At 35.5% G+C, this 13933-nt stretch overlaps 1 protein-coding gene and 1 long non-coding RNA gene across 51 annotated transcripts in view; one reads left to right on the top strand and one right to left on the bottom strand.

The window, feature by feature from the left end:
* rbfox3a (RNA binding fox-1 homolog 3a) overlaps positions 1 to 13933 on the bottom strand; it is an 886893-nt gene that overhangs the window by 76633 nt on the left and 796327 nt on the right. For 33 of the 50 annotated variants that reach the window (XM_087276601.1, XM_087276616.1, XM_087276620.1 and 30 more), the window contains one exon: positions 9174 to 9320. In XM_087276601.1, coding sequence (XP_087132727.1) covers positions 9174 to 9320 — 147 coding nt within the window. The remainder of the gene's footprint in view (positions 1 to 9173; positions 9321 to 13933) is intronic. The other 17 variants (XM_087276621.1, XM_087276603.1, XM_087276622.1 and 14 more) reach the window with 1 other exon arrangement.
* LOC141376839 (uncharacterized) overlaps positions 1 to 13933 on the top strand; it is a 113291-nt gene that overhangs the window by 84944 nt on the left and 14414 nt on the right. The window lies entirely within an intron of this gene.

The raw sequence follows: 13933 nt of genomic DNA, 5'->3' as shown, positions 1-13933 counted from the left end.
TACCCTTTGCAAAGGGTACCTAGCCCAGCAAAAGGCAGAGATAGATGCTCAGCTGAATGCTATTGGTTTACAGAGATACGTCACTCGCTCGTGCAACAAGCCAGAATGAAAACAAAGGAACTGCCATGTTTTAAATACACAGCCGAGGCATTACACCGTAATAATAGATACATATAGTAACGAGCCAGATTCTACACTGTTCCCTGTAGTTTTTTGCAAGGCCGTTTAAAGAGCAAGATGATTCTCTTTCTCGCTTGCGCTTGCTGCACGTCTATATTTGAAATAACAAACTTCTTGAGCTGATGATAATAACGAGTGCGCATGATTATTGAAATGCTTCTGACATCCAATCCTGTCAGAAACGAACAAACACGAGAGTGACGCGCGGAAAAAAAGAAGATGCCGGTAAAAACAAAGGAGGGAATGATTTTTGCAGCAAACATTAACTTTTGGAATATTGTGATCTTGGAATGACGGAATTACATTCTAACAAAGATTAAAGATACAGATGAGAGGTTTGCTCTGACTGGGCTATATGTTTCATGCTGTTTTTAAACCCAAATAAGGACTAAATGCATCCTGTGTGTAGTTTATCTGTAATTGGTAACTTATTGGAGACTGTTAGGGTCTTTATGTGATCATATGCTGCATTTAATTATTTATTTTATGTAATTGCAGATGTTACAGTAGGCTATTTCTCACTGATCTGCAGTTATAATCAAATGATGTTTATAGACAAGTTAGTAATGAGCATTTATACACAAGTATTTAGATGTATAAGGCATCTGTTTTGTGAGAAGTTCTTCTCATATACAGTATGTGAACGACCCATACAGCTTTACTGTAGACATTTTCTCGAGCGAGAATGACCTTGACTGAAATTTTCTGACACCTATTGGTGTCAAATCCTCCCGCAAATCCTCATGTACCACCTTTTGCAGCTTCAATTCCAACAACCAGTATTTGCAAAAACGCGAGTAAGACCGAATCTTCTTTTAAAAAAGGTTTACTGAAGAAATGCAAACAAAAATACAAAGTTACCATAGACTCAATCAGCTCCGTCAAAAAACTGTGTTGCTTCCAACATCCATAACTGCAATCTGACTTAAACGTATGAACTAATGACCTCATGACGTATTGCTGTCGGAAGCCAAAATACCAAAGTAAAGGTTTTTAAATTGTATCAATTATTAAATTATGCATTTTAGATGATACAATCACAATGAATTCTTATTATATTTAAATATAAATTTTTAACATGTTTTAACCTTTTTAACTAAATTATTATCACAAACGAATTATGCACAACTGGCTCTTACACTGAAAAAGGTGACCTGTACCATACCATACTGTACTGCTCAGTGGAAACGGGAAATTAAACGTCATAACATATAATATTCATTATCTACTTTTAATGTTAAGTAAAACACTGAATATTACAATTAACTATATTAAAAATACTATATAACCTTATTAGTGTCTTTATCTGCAGAGTTTGATTGTTTTATTAATAGGTGACACAATTTACTAATTTGATTTGTTGTAAACATAAATGTACATTATGTAGGAACACAAATGAATAAATTATGACCAAAACTAGTGAATCTTTTTAAGAGTGAGTCAATGAATTGTTTAATTATTCTATTGATTATAAACACTTACAAAAGAAGACACTAAATCAATAAGTCAATAAATTATTCATTCATTTGATTTGTTTAATGCACTGTTTTTAATATGACCAAATCAAGTGAATCTCTTTATGAGTCAGTCACTAAACCGTTCACTCATTTGATTCAATCAAAAGACCGACTCTAAAGGAACAAAATAAAACTAAAATTCGCTAAATTAAAAATTCAGAAGCAAAATAATAAGACATTAATATTTGTTTGCTAAAAATTGAGGAGGATTCTGCTTAAAACAAGAACACATATCTACCAATTGAATCAGAGAAAATCTATTTGGTATTTTTCTGTCCCCACCGGCTGATTTCGATTTATAATTTAACATTCAAAAAGAATGAACACAGCTAGTAATTCAAAAGTTGTGATTGTGCATTTTTGTGATCTAGAGTGAGTCTGTAAATCCTTCACTCCCCTGAAAAACAATTGTTCATTTAGTATAAAAGTATGTATACATACTTCTAAAAAAAGTATGTGTAACAACTTATTATGACAAATTATGGTAACCATTCACCAAGCTGTTCAAAAAATATTTTAAATGTTTAAAAACATTCAGGCAGAAAACATGAATCATTGATTTAATAAGACTGATTAATTCACAAAATACTAACATGACTTCAAACCAGTGATCGCTCCACTATATGCTCCTCTATTCATTATATATAATGAACGTTTGAAAGAGTCTCTCAGATCCTATGATGTAAATTTAATTGAGGGCTTTTATTTGGAGCTGCCTAACCAATTGTGCTACATGAAGCTCTGGGCTGGGTCGGGACTCTGGGAACAAGCAGGACATATACTGCTGATGGGAGCAAACTTCAAAAGATCACAGCGGCCCCCTGTAGTGTATGCACCAGCGCTCTTAATGACACGATATGGCTTGTTATTTTCTGTGGTGTTTTTGACTGATAAAAGCTGGCCGAAGCCGCGGCAGAGGGTATTTCTGGCTTGACTTAACACCAAATGCCCGACTCAATTAAAAAAAGGATAATTGGATATAGAGCAGCCATCATCGCTGATGATAAACCATATATTTGTTTATTATCTCCGTGACGAATACCACCCTCGTAATTACCTGTCACTTCAGTTATTATTTTCCAGCTATTTGCGCGCCGTTCTGTGGTTTTATCTGATTGTCATTCTCTGAAACGCCCAATCTCTCATTTTTATTCTCTAATTAGCATTAGCCATGAGGCATTGACCACTCCCTCTGAGAACACAGCAGTGTCTGGAAGCTTCTTTTGGGCGCTGAGTGCAGCAGATGATGGAAAGAAACCCAAACTTTCTTGGCCTCTGGCAGAATGCTGCTCATACCTGTGGCCAGAGGGTGAAGCCCGAAGAGACTACGGTCAGATCAGGAGTGATAAACACCACTACGCTTGGTGCACACAGCGCAGAGCGCCTTAACGTTAACCTCTCTCGCCTTATGCTAATAGAGATCCTGGTAAGGGAGCTCCGCAACGAGACCTTGAATCAAGCAGGTTTATTTCAATAAATAAATAAACATGCCAGTGCATGCCAACACAAGGTCACCTCTGCTTTAGCCGAAGGAGGAGACAGCTTCTTAAAGAAGTAATTTGGAACAGGCTTAAATAATTGGTTAGATGGAAGCAGGAGGCTCCAGGGTGCACTGTTATAAATGTGCCGGGAAGCATGACTGTTTATATGAAAGCGTAGGACAGCAATTAGAGCAACCACACAAAGTGACACATGTGATAAAGGTTCTGTTTGCATTTCTCTCTTCCACTTTGGCGGTCGCAGGAGAGGAGTGACGGCCGGCCCGGAGCTCCCCGGAGGGTTAACGCCGCTTAAGCGTTCCATTTAACGCGGCCGGCTTTGGAGATCATTACAGAATGTGGAGAAATGAAAGCAAAACCTTAAGTTCCCCTAATGGGCGGAATGAAAGCAGGTTTTAATTGCTGTCTAAAATGGCTGTATTATTTCATTAAAACTAATTACCCTGTCAAGCAGGCCGCATCGGCTTCATTTCAGCACAACAGGGGAGAAATGGGCCTTCCAGGCACCTACGGCTCAATGGGATTGATCGAGGGCCCGGGTCACTAATAAGGTTAAGAAGAGCCGCCTTTCATCCGCCCAGCCGTGGGGAGAACTCGAGGAGTACTGTATATGAGCATGTTTGCGAAGAACGAGCCACTCTGATCTCACTCAAGAAAGAAAAAAAGAGAAGTGACGCCTTGCGGTTCATTTTGGCCGGCTGTTGCTTGATCTGCTTGTTTTTCCAGCCCAATTCAAATTCCACAGCCAAACCCAAACAGCTGCTACTTGACACGATTCCCTCCATTTGTTCAAATTAAGACGCTTTTTTTCTCCCCCTGCCAGAGCCAGAATCAAACGCCGGCATTTGCATCTCAGCGTGAACCTGCTCACGACCGCAGACGATTCGCTCTAAACAAAGTATGCGGATGCTAATGGTTTTAACCCACCCTAATGGGTTTATGGTATTGCTGAAATATTTCCCAGGGTAGTCATCCCTGGGAAAACCCAACTAATCACAGCTAGTCACCATAGGCCCTATCATCGCCACTGCCTTGCAGCAGAGAGCTTTAATAAGAGTGTAGGCCTACATGAAATTAGGATCAATGGGAGATCGCAGTGCAAGACTGCTGGTGGTCTACACACTTGATAGGTTTGGGAAACGCTTCAAGAGTTGTTTGAAGCAAGTCACCGTTGGTGTGAAAACGGAGGGGGAGTAGTTCAAAAAGCGAGCTGGTAGTGTGACATCAAGACAGTTTTGTTTGGAAATTAAGCAGGTATCATTATAAACCCATTACAAAACCATATGGGGTTTCTGATCTTGTTTGAGATGCTAGGTAGACCTCTGCATTCCCATAGGTGATCAATGTTTTAGAAGATTCCAAGCTCTATGGGAAATGCTAAGGGGAACAACGGTCTATTAATTCAGAATAACAAGGTACCTGTTTTAATCTAACTTTCCCCAGAGCTGGGGGCCATTTTTATTGCTAGTATATACATATGCTGTGCGCACTCAACTGTAGGATCGCTCAAATCAATGCAGGGGAGTGTTATGGGAGGAGTCGGAGTTGGCAAGCACAATTTCGCAGCCTAAGTGTGGAATCGTCATGGTGGTGCTTTAAAACCAATTTCATACACTAGCATTAAATCCACATACTCATCTGTATAATTGGTTTGGATGTCTTTTTCTAATTATAAAATGAGGCTCGAATAAGGTTGGGTAATGGAGCTTTTTAATCGGCGCTCTTTGTTTGACTATGGCCCACGCAAGTGTACTCGATTGAGGAAAAGACTCGTAAAAATGCAGTTTTCATAATCAACTGTTCTAAATTGAATTTCCATCTTGGAAAATTGAGAAATCCGAAATGGCTTAGAAAGCAGTCTTTGAGGGCAAAGTAAGTGAAATACTCTACCATCCATCCATCCATCCATCCATCCATCCATCCATCCATCCATCCATCCATCCATCCATCCATCCATCCATCCATCCATCCATCCATCCATCCATCCATCCATCCATCCATCCATCCATCCATCCATCTATCTATCTATCTATACATCCTACATCCATCTATCCATCCATCCATCCATCCATCCATCCATCCATCCATCCATCCATCCATCCATCCATCCTTCCATCCATCCATCCATCCATCCATCCATCCATCCATCCATCCATCCATCCATCCATCCATCACATAAATCTTCAAGATGATAATCTATTACTATTAGTTCTCTAAACTATCCCTCAGTCCATTTGTCTATCTGTCTATCTATCTCTTTATCAATCCGTTCATCCATCTGTCTATCCGTCCGTCCATCCATCCATCACATAAATCTTCTAGATGTTAATCTATTACTATTAGTTCTGAAATCTATCCATCAGTCCATCAGTCCATCCGTCCATCAGTCCATCCGTCCATCCGTCTTTCCGTCTATCCATCTATCTATCTATCTATCTATCTATCTATCTATCTATCTATCTATCTATCTATCTATCTATCTATCTATCTATCTATCTATCTATCTATCTATCTATCTATCTATCTATCTATCTATCTATCTATCTATCTATCTATCTATCTATCTATCTATCTATCTATCTATCTATCTATTTTCTCAAAACACATACATATTAACTGCAACTCTCTGATTTCTGTAATGACAAAGCTGAATTTTCAGAGGCCATTACTACTTCAGGATTTAGTGTCATACGGTGCTTCAGTTATCACTTTTATTACTATTATTAATGATAAAAACAGCTGTGCTACTTAATATTTATATGATAATTATTCCCCCCCAGGATTCTTTGATGAATTTTTCTTGCAAATATTAAGCATTACTAAACAAAATCTCATTCTTTGTGAAGTACCAAAATGGGGGAAATGGAGTTTGAAGAAGTCAACAGTTTTGGGCTAAACCCTTGAGAAGTTTTACAGAGTCAATAGTTGCAGATCTTCTCCCTTTGCGCTCCTGCCTCATCTTAGTGTTCTCAGACTTGCCTTTTCTTACACTTTTTTTTTTTTTGGAACTTTAGAGGGGCACAGCGCTTGTCCATCCCATCCTCTCCCACCAGTCTATCTATGGCACGGGATAATTGCACCCCTGGGTCCCTGAGAGACTTCACAGCAAGTTGCAGCAGTCTCTTCAGACCAACATACACACACTTGGTCACACATATGCCTGTTTTCGCATCGGAGCTGTCAGCCAACACAAACCTAATGAGGATAAACTTCTAGTTTTTAACCACAGTGAGGAGCGCTATTAATTACGTCTCCACTGGTGGGACCATCGCGTGGCTCCCTGCTCGTCATATCAACACTGGGCAAAAAGCGGGAGAGGAGCGGACAGCCTCTCTTACAGGGAACAAAGAGCACCAGGAACAGATGTTCTCAAGACTCAGCAGTCAGCCTGTACCCAGAGTCCTCCACCAGTTTAAGTGTTACTGTTTGCTATACAGTGCCCTTAGTAAACACAGACTCTGGGTTTTAACAAGCTGGGACCAACAATGTTTTTTTTTTTCTTTCTCTCCTCCGTACGCTGCCTGTAGCCTCCAGTAACAAGCTGCCAGTGTTTAACGCAGATCCCTTGCTGGCTGCTGTTAATTCAAAGGTATGCTGGAGTTTAAGTGTACGAGTCCTCCAGTCTCGGAGACAGGCACAGATGTTTCTAAAGAAATGCTTTGAGTCGTTCATTAGTTTAGTTTTTTTTATGGTGGGCAAGAGAGCTTTGCAGATTGAGGAAAAGTAGTCGCGGATGAAATACTGAATAATGACCGACCATTACTGAGCTTGTTGTAGTGTTGAGTATTTTTTGATTGAAACTAGGAACTTGAAACTATTTGGATTTACTAGGGCTGGGCGATAAAATGGGTATTGATATTTATTGACCGAACCCCATTGTCAATATCAATAAAAAACAATTAGGTATGTAGTTACGCAATGAAAGGCTATATTTTTATTAAAATGTGGCTGCTGAGCACACGCCTTGGAAGCAAACCAAGAACATTTTCCAGCCGCATCTAGGTGAAAACATCTCACTTTTGCGAATGCTATGGGCGGATCGCGATTCATGTAAGAAGAACTAACCAATCTGCGTCATACTTTGTATGGAATATACACAATTCAGTTATGTAGGCAGACTAATTACCTCAGACAAACACAGTGCAACCAAACACTGCAGTGCTTTTTACTTTTCTCCATAAACTTGTATTGAAACCACAGCAATGGTTTGTTCATTTGTCATTCTCTAAGAAAATGTTTGATGGTCGCCTAGTTTATAAGAGATGCCAAAAGAGCGCAAACGCAAAGTCCTTTTCAAATAGTCAAGGAATCCATGTGCACACACTTGTAACTTAAGGTCAGAATAGCAACACATGCAAAAATGAGTGCCATGGCTAGCAGCAGTGATTGTAAATAAAAAAGGATTTAAGGATGTTGCCAGAGTGGCTTTTTGGTTTCTTTTCTTGTGCATCCCAGCCTAACATATATAATATTGTATTATAGCCATTATACTTCACAATTAGTAATGTTGCAATATTTATTTGTATAATGATGGCTTTTCTTGAAAGCTCAGATTTGATTATAATAATTTGTGTTATTGTCAGAGTTATAGGTTTACTGTATCATTATTATTCACACCTTAAAGTTTGCTTTGATTTTTCAGTATTTAAGCTTTACCATTGCACACTTTGTAACATTTTTTTTCTCTCAAGTTTAAGAGTCTCTTTAACACTTATGTTTATTTTACTATAAATAGATCAGATATTTTGTTTAAACATGTTGGTAAATTAAAATAAAGTGGTTAAATAAATATGATATTATTATTTATTCAGGTATTCATTCATGCATGAGCTCACAGGGTGCATTTGTTTAGGAATCAGATGAGATTGGTTGCACTGAAAGGATTTGACTAACTAAAAACAGCTCATGTTTGGGAATCAGATTATACTGGTTGCATATTTTTATTCACCATTAAGCGCCTTATATGATTCATTAGCTAGGAAATCAGACTAGACATGCCCTTTGAAATTCAAATTCACCAAAAAGGGTGATATGATTCATTAGCTTGGGAATCAAGCAATCATTTATTCACTTGGGAATTGGACTATGTTCATATAATTAATTTCATTCCTTGAATCTAATAGTTTTCTTTTGTTTAAAAACAGTCACATCATCCTTTTTAAATGCATCCCAATGCAACTGTTAAACAGTTCCACCTCCTCAAAATTATTATTAATATTGAGTATATTATATCACATTTATCTGTCCACCTCTTGATCATTCAATCTTATTATTAATAATAATTTATTATTATTATTATTATTATTATTATTATTATTACTATTATTGTACTGTTTTTTTGTGCATATTTTTTGTTTTTATATTCTATGTATATTATTTTTATTGTAAAGTTGTTGTTTTTCTAGTTTCTTTTCTTTTTCTCCTCTTGTTATTCTTCTTATTTCTTTGTCTTCTTTTTTCCACTTTATTCTTCTATTACTTCTTCTTTTTTTCTTCTTTTGTTTATTATTATTATTATTATTATTATTATTATTATTATTATTATTATTATTATTATTGGGTTTGGTATGTTTCATTAACAAGTCTATGCGTTTATCACAACTATGCTTAACTAAAAGGGATAGTTCATCCAAAAATTTAAATAAACTTACTATTTACTCATCCTCAAGCGCTTATAAACCTTCCTTGAAACATAAAAGAAAATATATAGAAGAAAGTAGGAAGAAGATAGAAGAAATAATACTATGGAAATCAATGGTTATAGGTTTTCAACTTTTTTCAAAATGTCTTCTTTGTGTTCTTATTCAGATTTGGAACAAGTGAAGGGAAATAATTTTTTTATTTTTGTGTGAACTTTCCCTTTAAGGAAAAAAGGCTACAATTAAAATATCTAAAACTCTAATACACACAAAAGTAATAACCTGAGCTGAACCAAAATCAACAATAAGTCCCCACCAGTTCATAATATGCAACTCACCCCGAACATTTGCCGGAGGTCTGGGTCTCGGAAGCGGAAGGGAATGTTGGAGACGTGTAACCGTTTGGGCTGCTGCTTCTCCGAAGAGTCTGATGGCTGGAGCTGAAGCTGCTGAGATCCGTCTGTCTGTACCACATCGTCCGCCTGCTGAAACAGACACACACACAAACACAAACACAAACACAGCTCCGTTAGCTCTGAAACACAGTCAAAGTGCAGCGGGCAAAAGTGAGGTGGGAGATCAGGGCAAGCTGGTGGCATTTTACAAATTCCCTGTGCTCTGCCAACATTTGTATGTGGCGGTGAAGATTAAGGAAGCTGTCAGGAAGTGTGGATACAGATTTAAAGGGGAGGGAAAAAAAAGTCTGACATGGGAAGACCAGAGAATGCATTTACCGAGCAGCCGCCTATAAAGACCTGAGGGAAAACGAGAGAGAGAGAGAGAGAGAGAGAGAGGTAACGAGAGAGAGAAAGTAAGTGTAAAGATGGTGTGCTCATCTGTCCATCATGTGGAGGAAATGGTAGTGACACAGCTGTGCTCAAGGATGGACTGCTGTCCGTGACACACATTCATCTTTCACCTCACAAGCCCTGGTGCTACAGCTTTCATCCTATTCTCAGTATTTCTCCACCTGGATTTTGAGCTTCGTAATAGCTCATCTGACCAGTCTCTGACCAGATGCTGTCACAAGTGGGGTGTTATAAAACTCTGAAATATAGCTCATGCAGTGGTGTTTCCAATAGAGATAAACCAGTAGTGTTTTTTAACATCTTGTTTTAATTTTTAAACATTACTGTACATTTCCATGAAAATGATTATTATATATATTTAAAAAAAAACCTAAAATGTAAGCCCCCCTGTTAATTTTTTCTGCCAATTTCTGTTTAACGGAGAGAAATTTTTTTCAACACATTTCTAAACATAATAGTTTAATAACCTATTTCTACTAACTAATAAATAATATATATTAATAATAATAAATATATAAATAATAAATAATAATAATAATAATTAATAATAAATAATATTACACAAGATATTTTTCTTGACACTTCTATACAGCTGTAAGTGACATGTAAAGGCTTAACAAGGTTAATAAGGAACATTACACATTTTAATAGTATTTTGTCTTAGAAAGAACAACAACAACAACAACAACAAAAACTACTTAAGTACATGGCAAAGATATACCATGAAAGGTATTTTAATTTTACATAAAAAAGTAAATACATTAAAATAATAATGTAGTTTAAAATACATAATTCATAGAATTATTTCTTAAACTTATCTAATAAGTTATATTATATTATTATTATATTATATATATTATATTATATATTATATATATATATTATATATTATATAATAATATATATTATATAATTATATATTATATTATATATTATATTATATTAATAATATATATTTATTATTATCTTATATTATATTATATTATATTATATTATATTATATTATATTATATTATATTATATTATATTATATTATGTATTTTTCTTATACAATTACATAATTTTTGCATTTTCTCAGACAATTTTAGGAGAAAATCTGGGTTTTTGGATTAAACATTTTACACCATTCATACTTACACCTAAAATAGTAACATAAACGTCTATATAAACACATCAAATTAATACAATATAAAGAAAATAAGAAATTAATGACATAAACAAATATAAAAAATTATAATAACTACAAAAATAAAAATGGCATATTATTAAAATAAGGAAAATGAGTTGATTAACCATTTGTAATGGTGCCCAAAATTTGTAAAGCCAATTTAGATGTCATTTCATCCTCTCCAAGCATTTTCTGAGTCGTTCAGATTAAAGAAGGATTTTTTTTTAAATATGTCTTTCGCTCTCGTGGCTGTGCGTGCTCTGTCACCTGCGTATCCAAGTGAAAGTAGACTTAGATAAAAAGTTAGCCTAATGCAAAAACGCATGTAATTAACGACAAGTTTAGAAAGCAAAAACAAAATCCAGAATCCAGTACATTTTAGAAGATTTAAAAACTCGGGTCGGAAACATTTTCAACTTCTCAAAAGGTGCATCCCTGTGGGTCTGCAGAGCAAGTGAGAGTGTCTGTGGGAGTGTTGACAGATCTCACAGAACCAGCAGTAGGAAACAGGTAATTTTCCACTGATAAATCAATCGTTCAATTGATCAAATAATTAGTTTATTAAGCGCAAAGATTTGTTTCAAAACCATTTATAAATTCAGTTTTAATTTCCAGCAAATGAATAAATGAACAATAATAATAGAGTTATTTCCAAATACACAGGCTATGACCATATGGTCTAAAACCAGACAGGTGGACAAATCTAAGCTTTTTTAAAATAAAACAAATATAAATATGCATAAAATGAATAATACTGCTACTAATAATAACAATAAACAAAAGCAAATTTTCATGAATAAAAAAAAGAACCCCGAGATGAAGAAGGCATGGAGGCGGTGTTTTTTATATTTATGTAGGTTTGAAAATAAAAAAATTTGTAATATTGTAATCTTTTAATTCTTTTTCATTTGTAAAGATATTTGGGTATTGCTGTACATCCTGTGTGTATTAAGCAATGTTTAAGCAAGGTGCACAACTAATGCGCTCTGCGCTGGACTTTCCACCAGCTTTGATCTGGTCTATTGTGCCATCTATAATAGTTCTTTAAAATAGCAATGCGCCAGCAATGCACCGCAACACCGCTCCTTTTTTAGACCAGACTCTTGGGCCGAGCTGAAACTAGCAAACAACAATTGCATTGTGCCTTGCGCCTCATTGCACCGGGTGTATGATAGGGCCCTATGTGTGGGAAGCACTGTATATACATTTAAGTCAAAAATATAAAGTAATGAAAATATTTTTTTAAATTTATATTAGAAGACAAGTAGTTTTTATAGTTGTTTTTTAAATATATCACAAAAAAATTTATATATGTTGTTAATGTTGTACAAAAAAATAGAACTTTATAATGAAATTATAATAACATTTATAATAGATCTAAAACATTGTAAAGTAACATTATGAAATTAAAATTCATATAAATTTATAAAATTCATATCAAACATCATGGAACAAAATAAAAAAAACTGTATGAAATATCAATATTCATAAATAAAAATACTGTCTAACAAAATGCTCTTGAGGGAGGATCAGGTTGGTGCATAACCGAATGAATAATTAATCCAGACGTGATGCAATGGACGACAGATGCACGAGACTTCTGTGCGTTCAAGAGTTTGTCTTGTTTTTCAGCCATTGTGTGCAGACATGTTCAGTGAAGGAAAAAAGCATGGTGAGCGCAGCACCCGAGCGGCAGCCCTTCATGTACATAATGAATTAGAAGAACATGGGAGCACAGATGAAGAGATGATGTCAGCTAAACTTCCCCCGGCTTAGCAGGATCAATGAGAGAGAAGTGCTGAAGGCAGCTACATTTGGCTGGGCCCATAGACAGCTGTATACTAGAGCACACTCTCTCTCTCTCTCACCGCAGAGACAAAAAGACAGAGATGAAAGAAAGAAAGAAAGAAAGAAAGAAAGAAAGACAGAAAGAAAGAAAGACAGAAAGAAAGAAAGAAAGAAAGAAAGAAAGAAAGAAAGAAAGAAAGAAAGAAAGAAAGAAAGAAAGAAAGAAAGAAAGAAAGAAAGAAAGAAAGAAAGAAAGAAAAAGTGTAGTGTTATTTGGTTAGGGTGTTTTGTGCGGCTAGAAGGGTATACACCACATACACACAAAAATTTTTTAATTTTTTGCCAGAATAATTGGTGATTCATTCCACTTTGGCAACCTCTGATAAATGAGTTGTTGTGTGAGAGTTTTTGACTTAAAAATGACAAGTTGATTTTAATAACAAATGTTAGTATTTCTGTTGTTACGTAGAAGTGTTAACTTATTAATTGCAGTTATTAATATTGTTATTAATTATACTAGTGTGTTTGAAAAAAGTCACCATCATTATAGGAAAAAAACAAACAAACAAAAGACAATAATACATTACATAACCCTTAGTATGAACAAAGCGTATAGCCTTGTATTAAATACTGTATTTATATTAAAGTTCTGTCCAAACAGTTGTACAAAATGACAGACATTTAAAAGACTAGAAAAGCACAAAACAGGCCAAAAAAAGACATCTAAACTTTTTAGTCTTTAATTTTGCCACATAAATGAGCACTCCTGTGAATTCTGAATTCAGAAATTTAAAACCGATAGATCAAAACTGACTTTGTGATTCATATTGACAGGATTTCTGATAGCATTTGGATTTATTTATAGAGGTGTTTCCTAACCCTGACCTTGAAGGCACACAACTAATCAAACACACCCGAATCAACTCATCAGAACATTAGAAGATACTCCAAAACCTGAAACTGTCGTAATTCGACTTCTTATCAATTAGAAATGATCAGACCGGAGGTTTTGAATATCAGAAAATAGACTTTATTCTTCATAATAAAGCCGAGAAGGAGCAGAAGAGACTTTGGAAAGAGAGAACCAGAGATAGGAAGTGTCCAGGAGGGACTTCAGAATGCTCTGGGGTCTGCTCTGCTCTTTCTCGGCTTTATTATGAAGAATAAAGTCTATTTTCTGATATTCAAAACCTCCGGTCTGATCATTTCTAATTGATAAGTAGTCAAATTACGACAAAACGAATGGGTCAGATAAGGAAGACATACTGTGCAAAATACACTCGCCGGCCACTTTATTAGGTACACCTGTCCAACTGCTTGTTAATGCAAATTT

The sequence above is a fragment of the Danio rerio genome, chromosome 12 (genome assembly GCF_052040795.2).
Source record: "Danio rerio strain M-AB ecotype USA chromosome 12, GRCz13ab, whole genome shotgun sequence".
Lineage (NCBI taxonomy): Eukaryota > Metazoa > Chordata > Actinopteri > Cypriniformes > Danionidae > Danio > Danio rerio.
The sequence above is the reverse complement of the archived record's forward strand: the minus strand, read 5'-3'. Positions and strand labels throughout refer to the sequence as shown.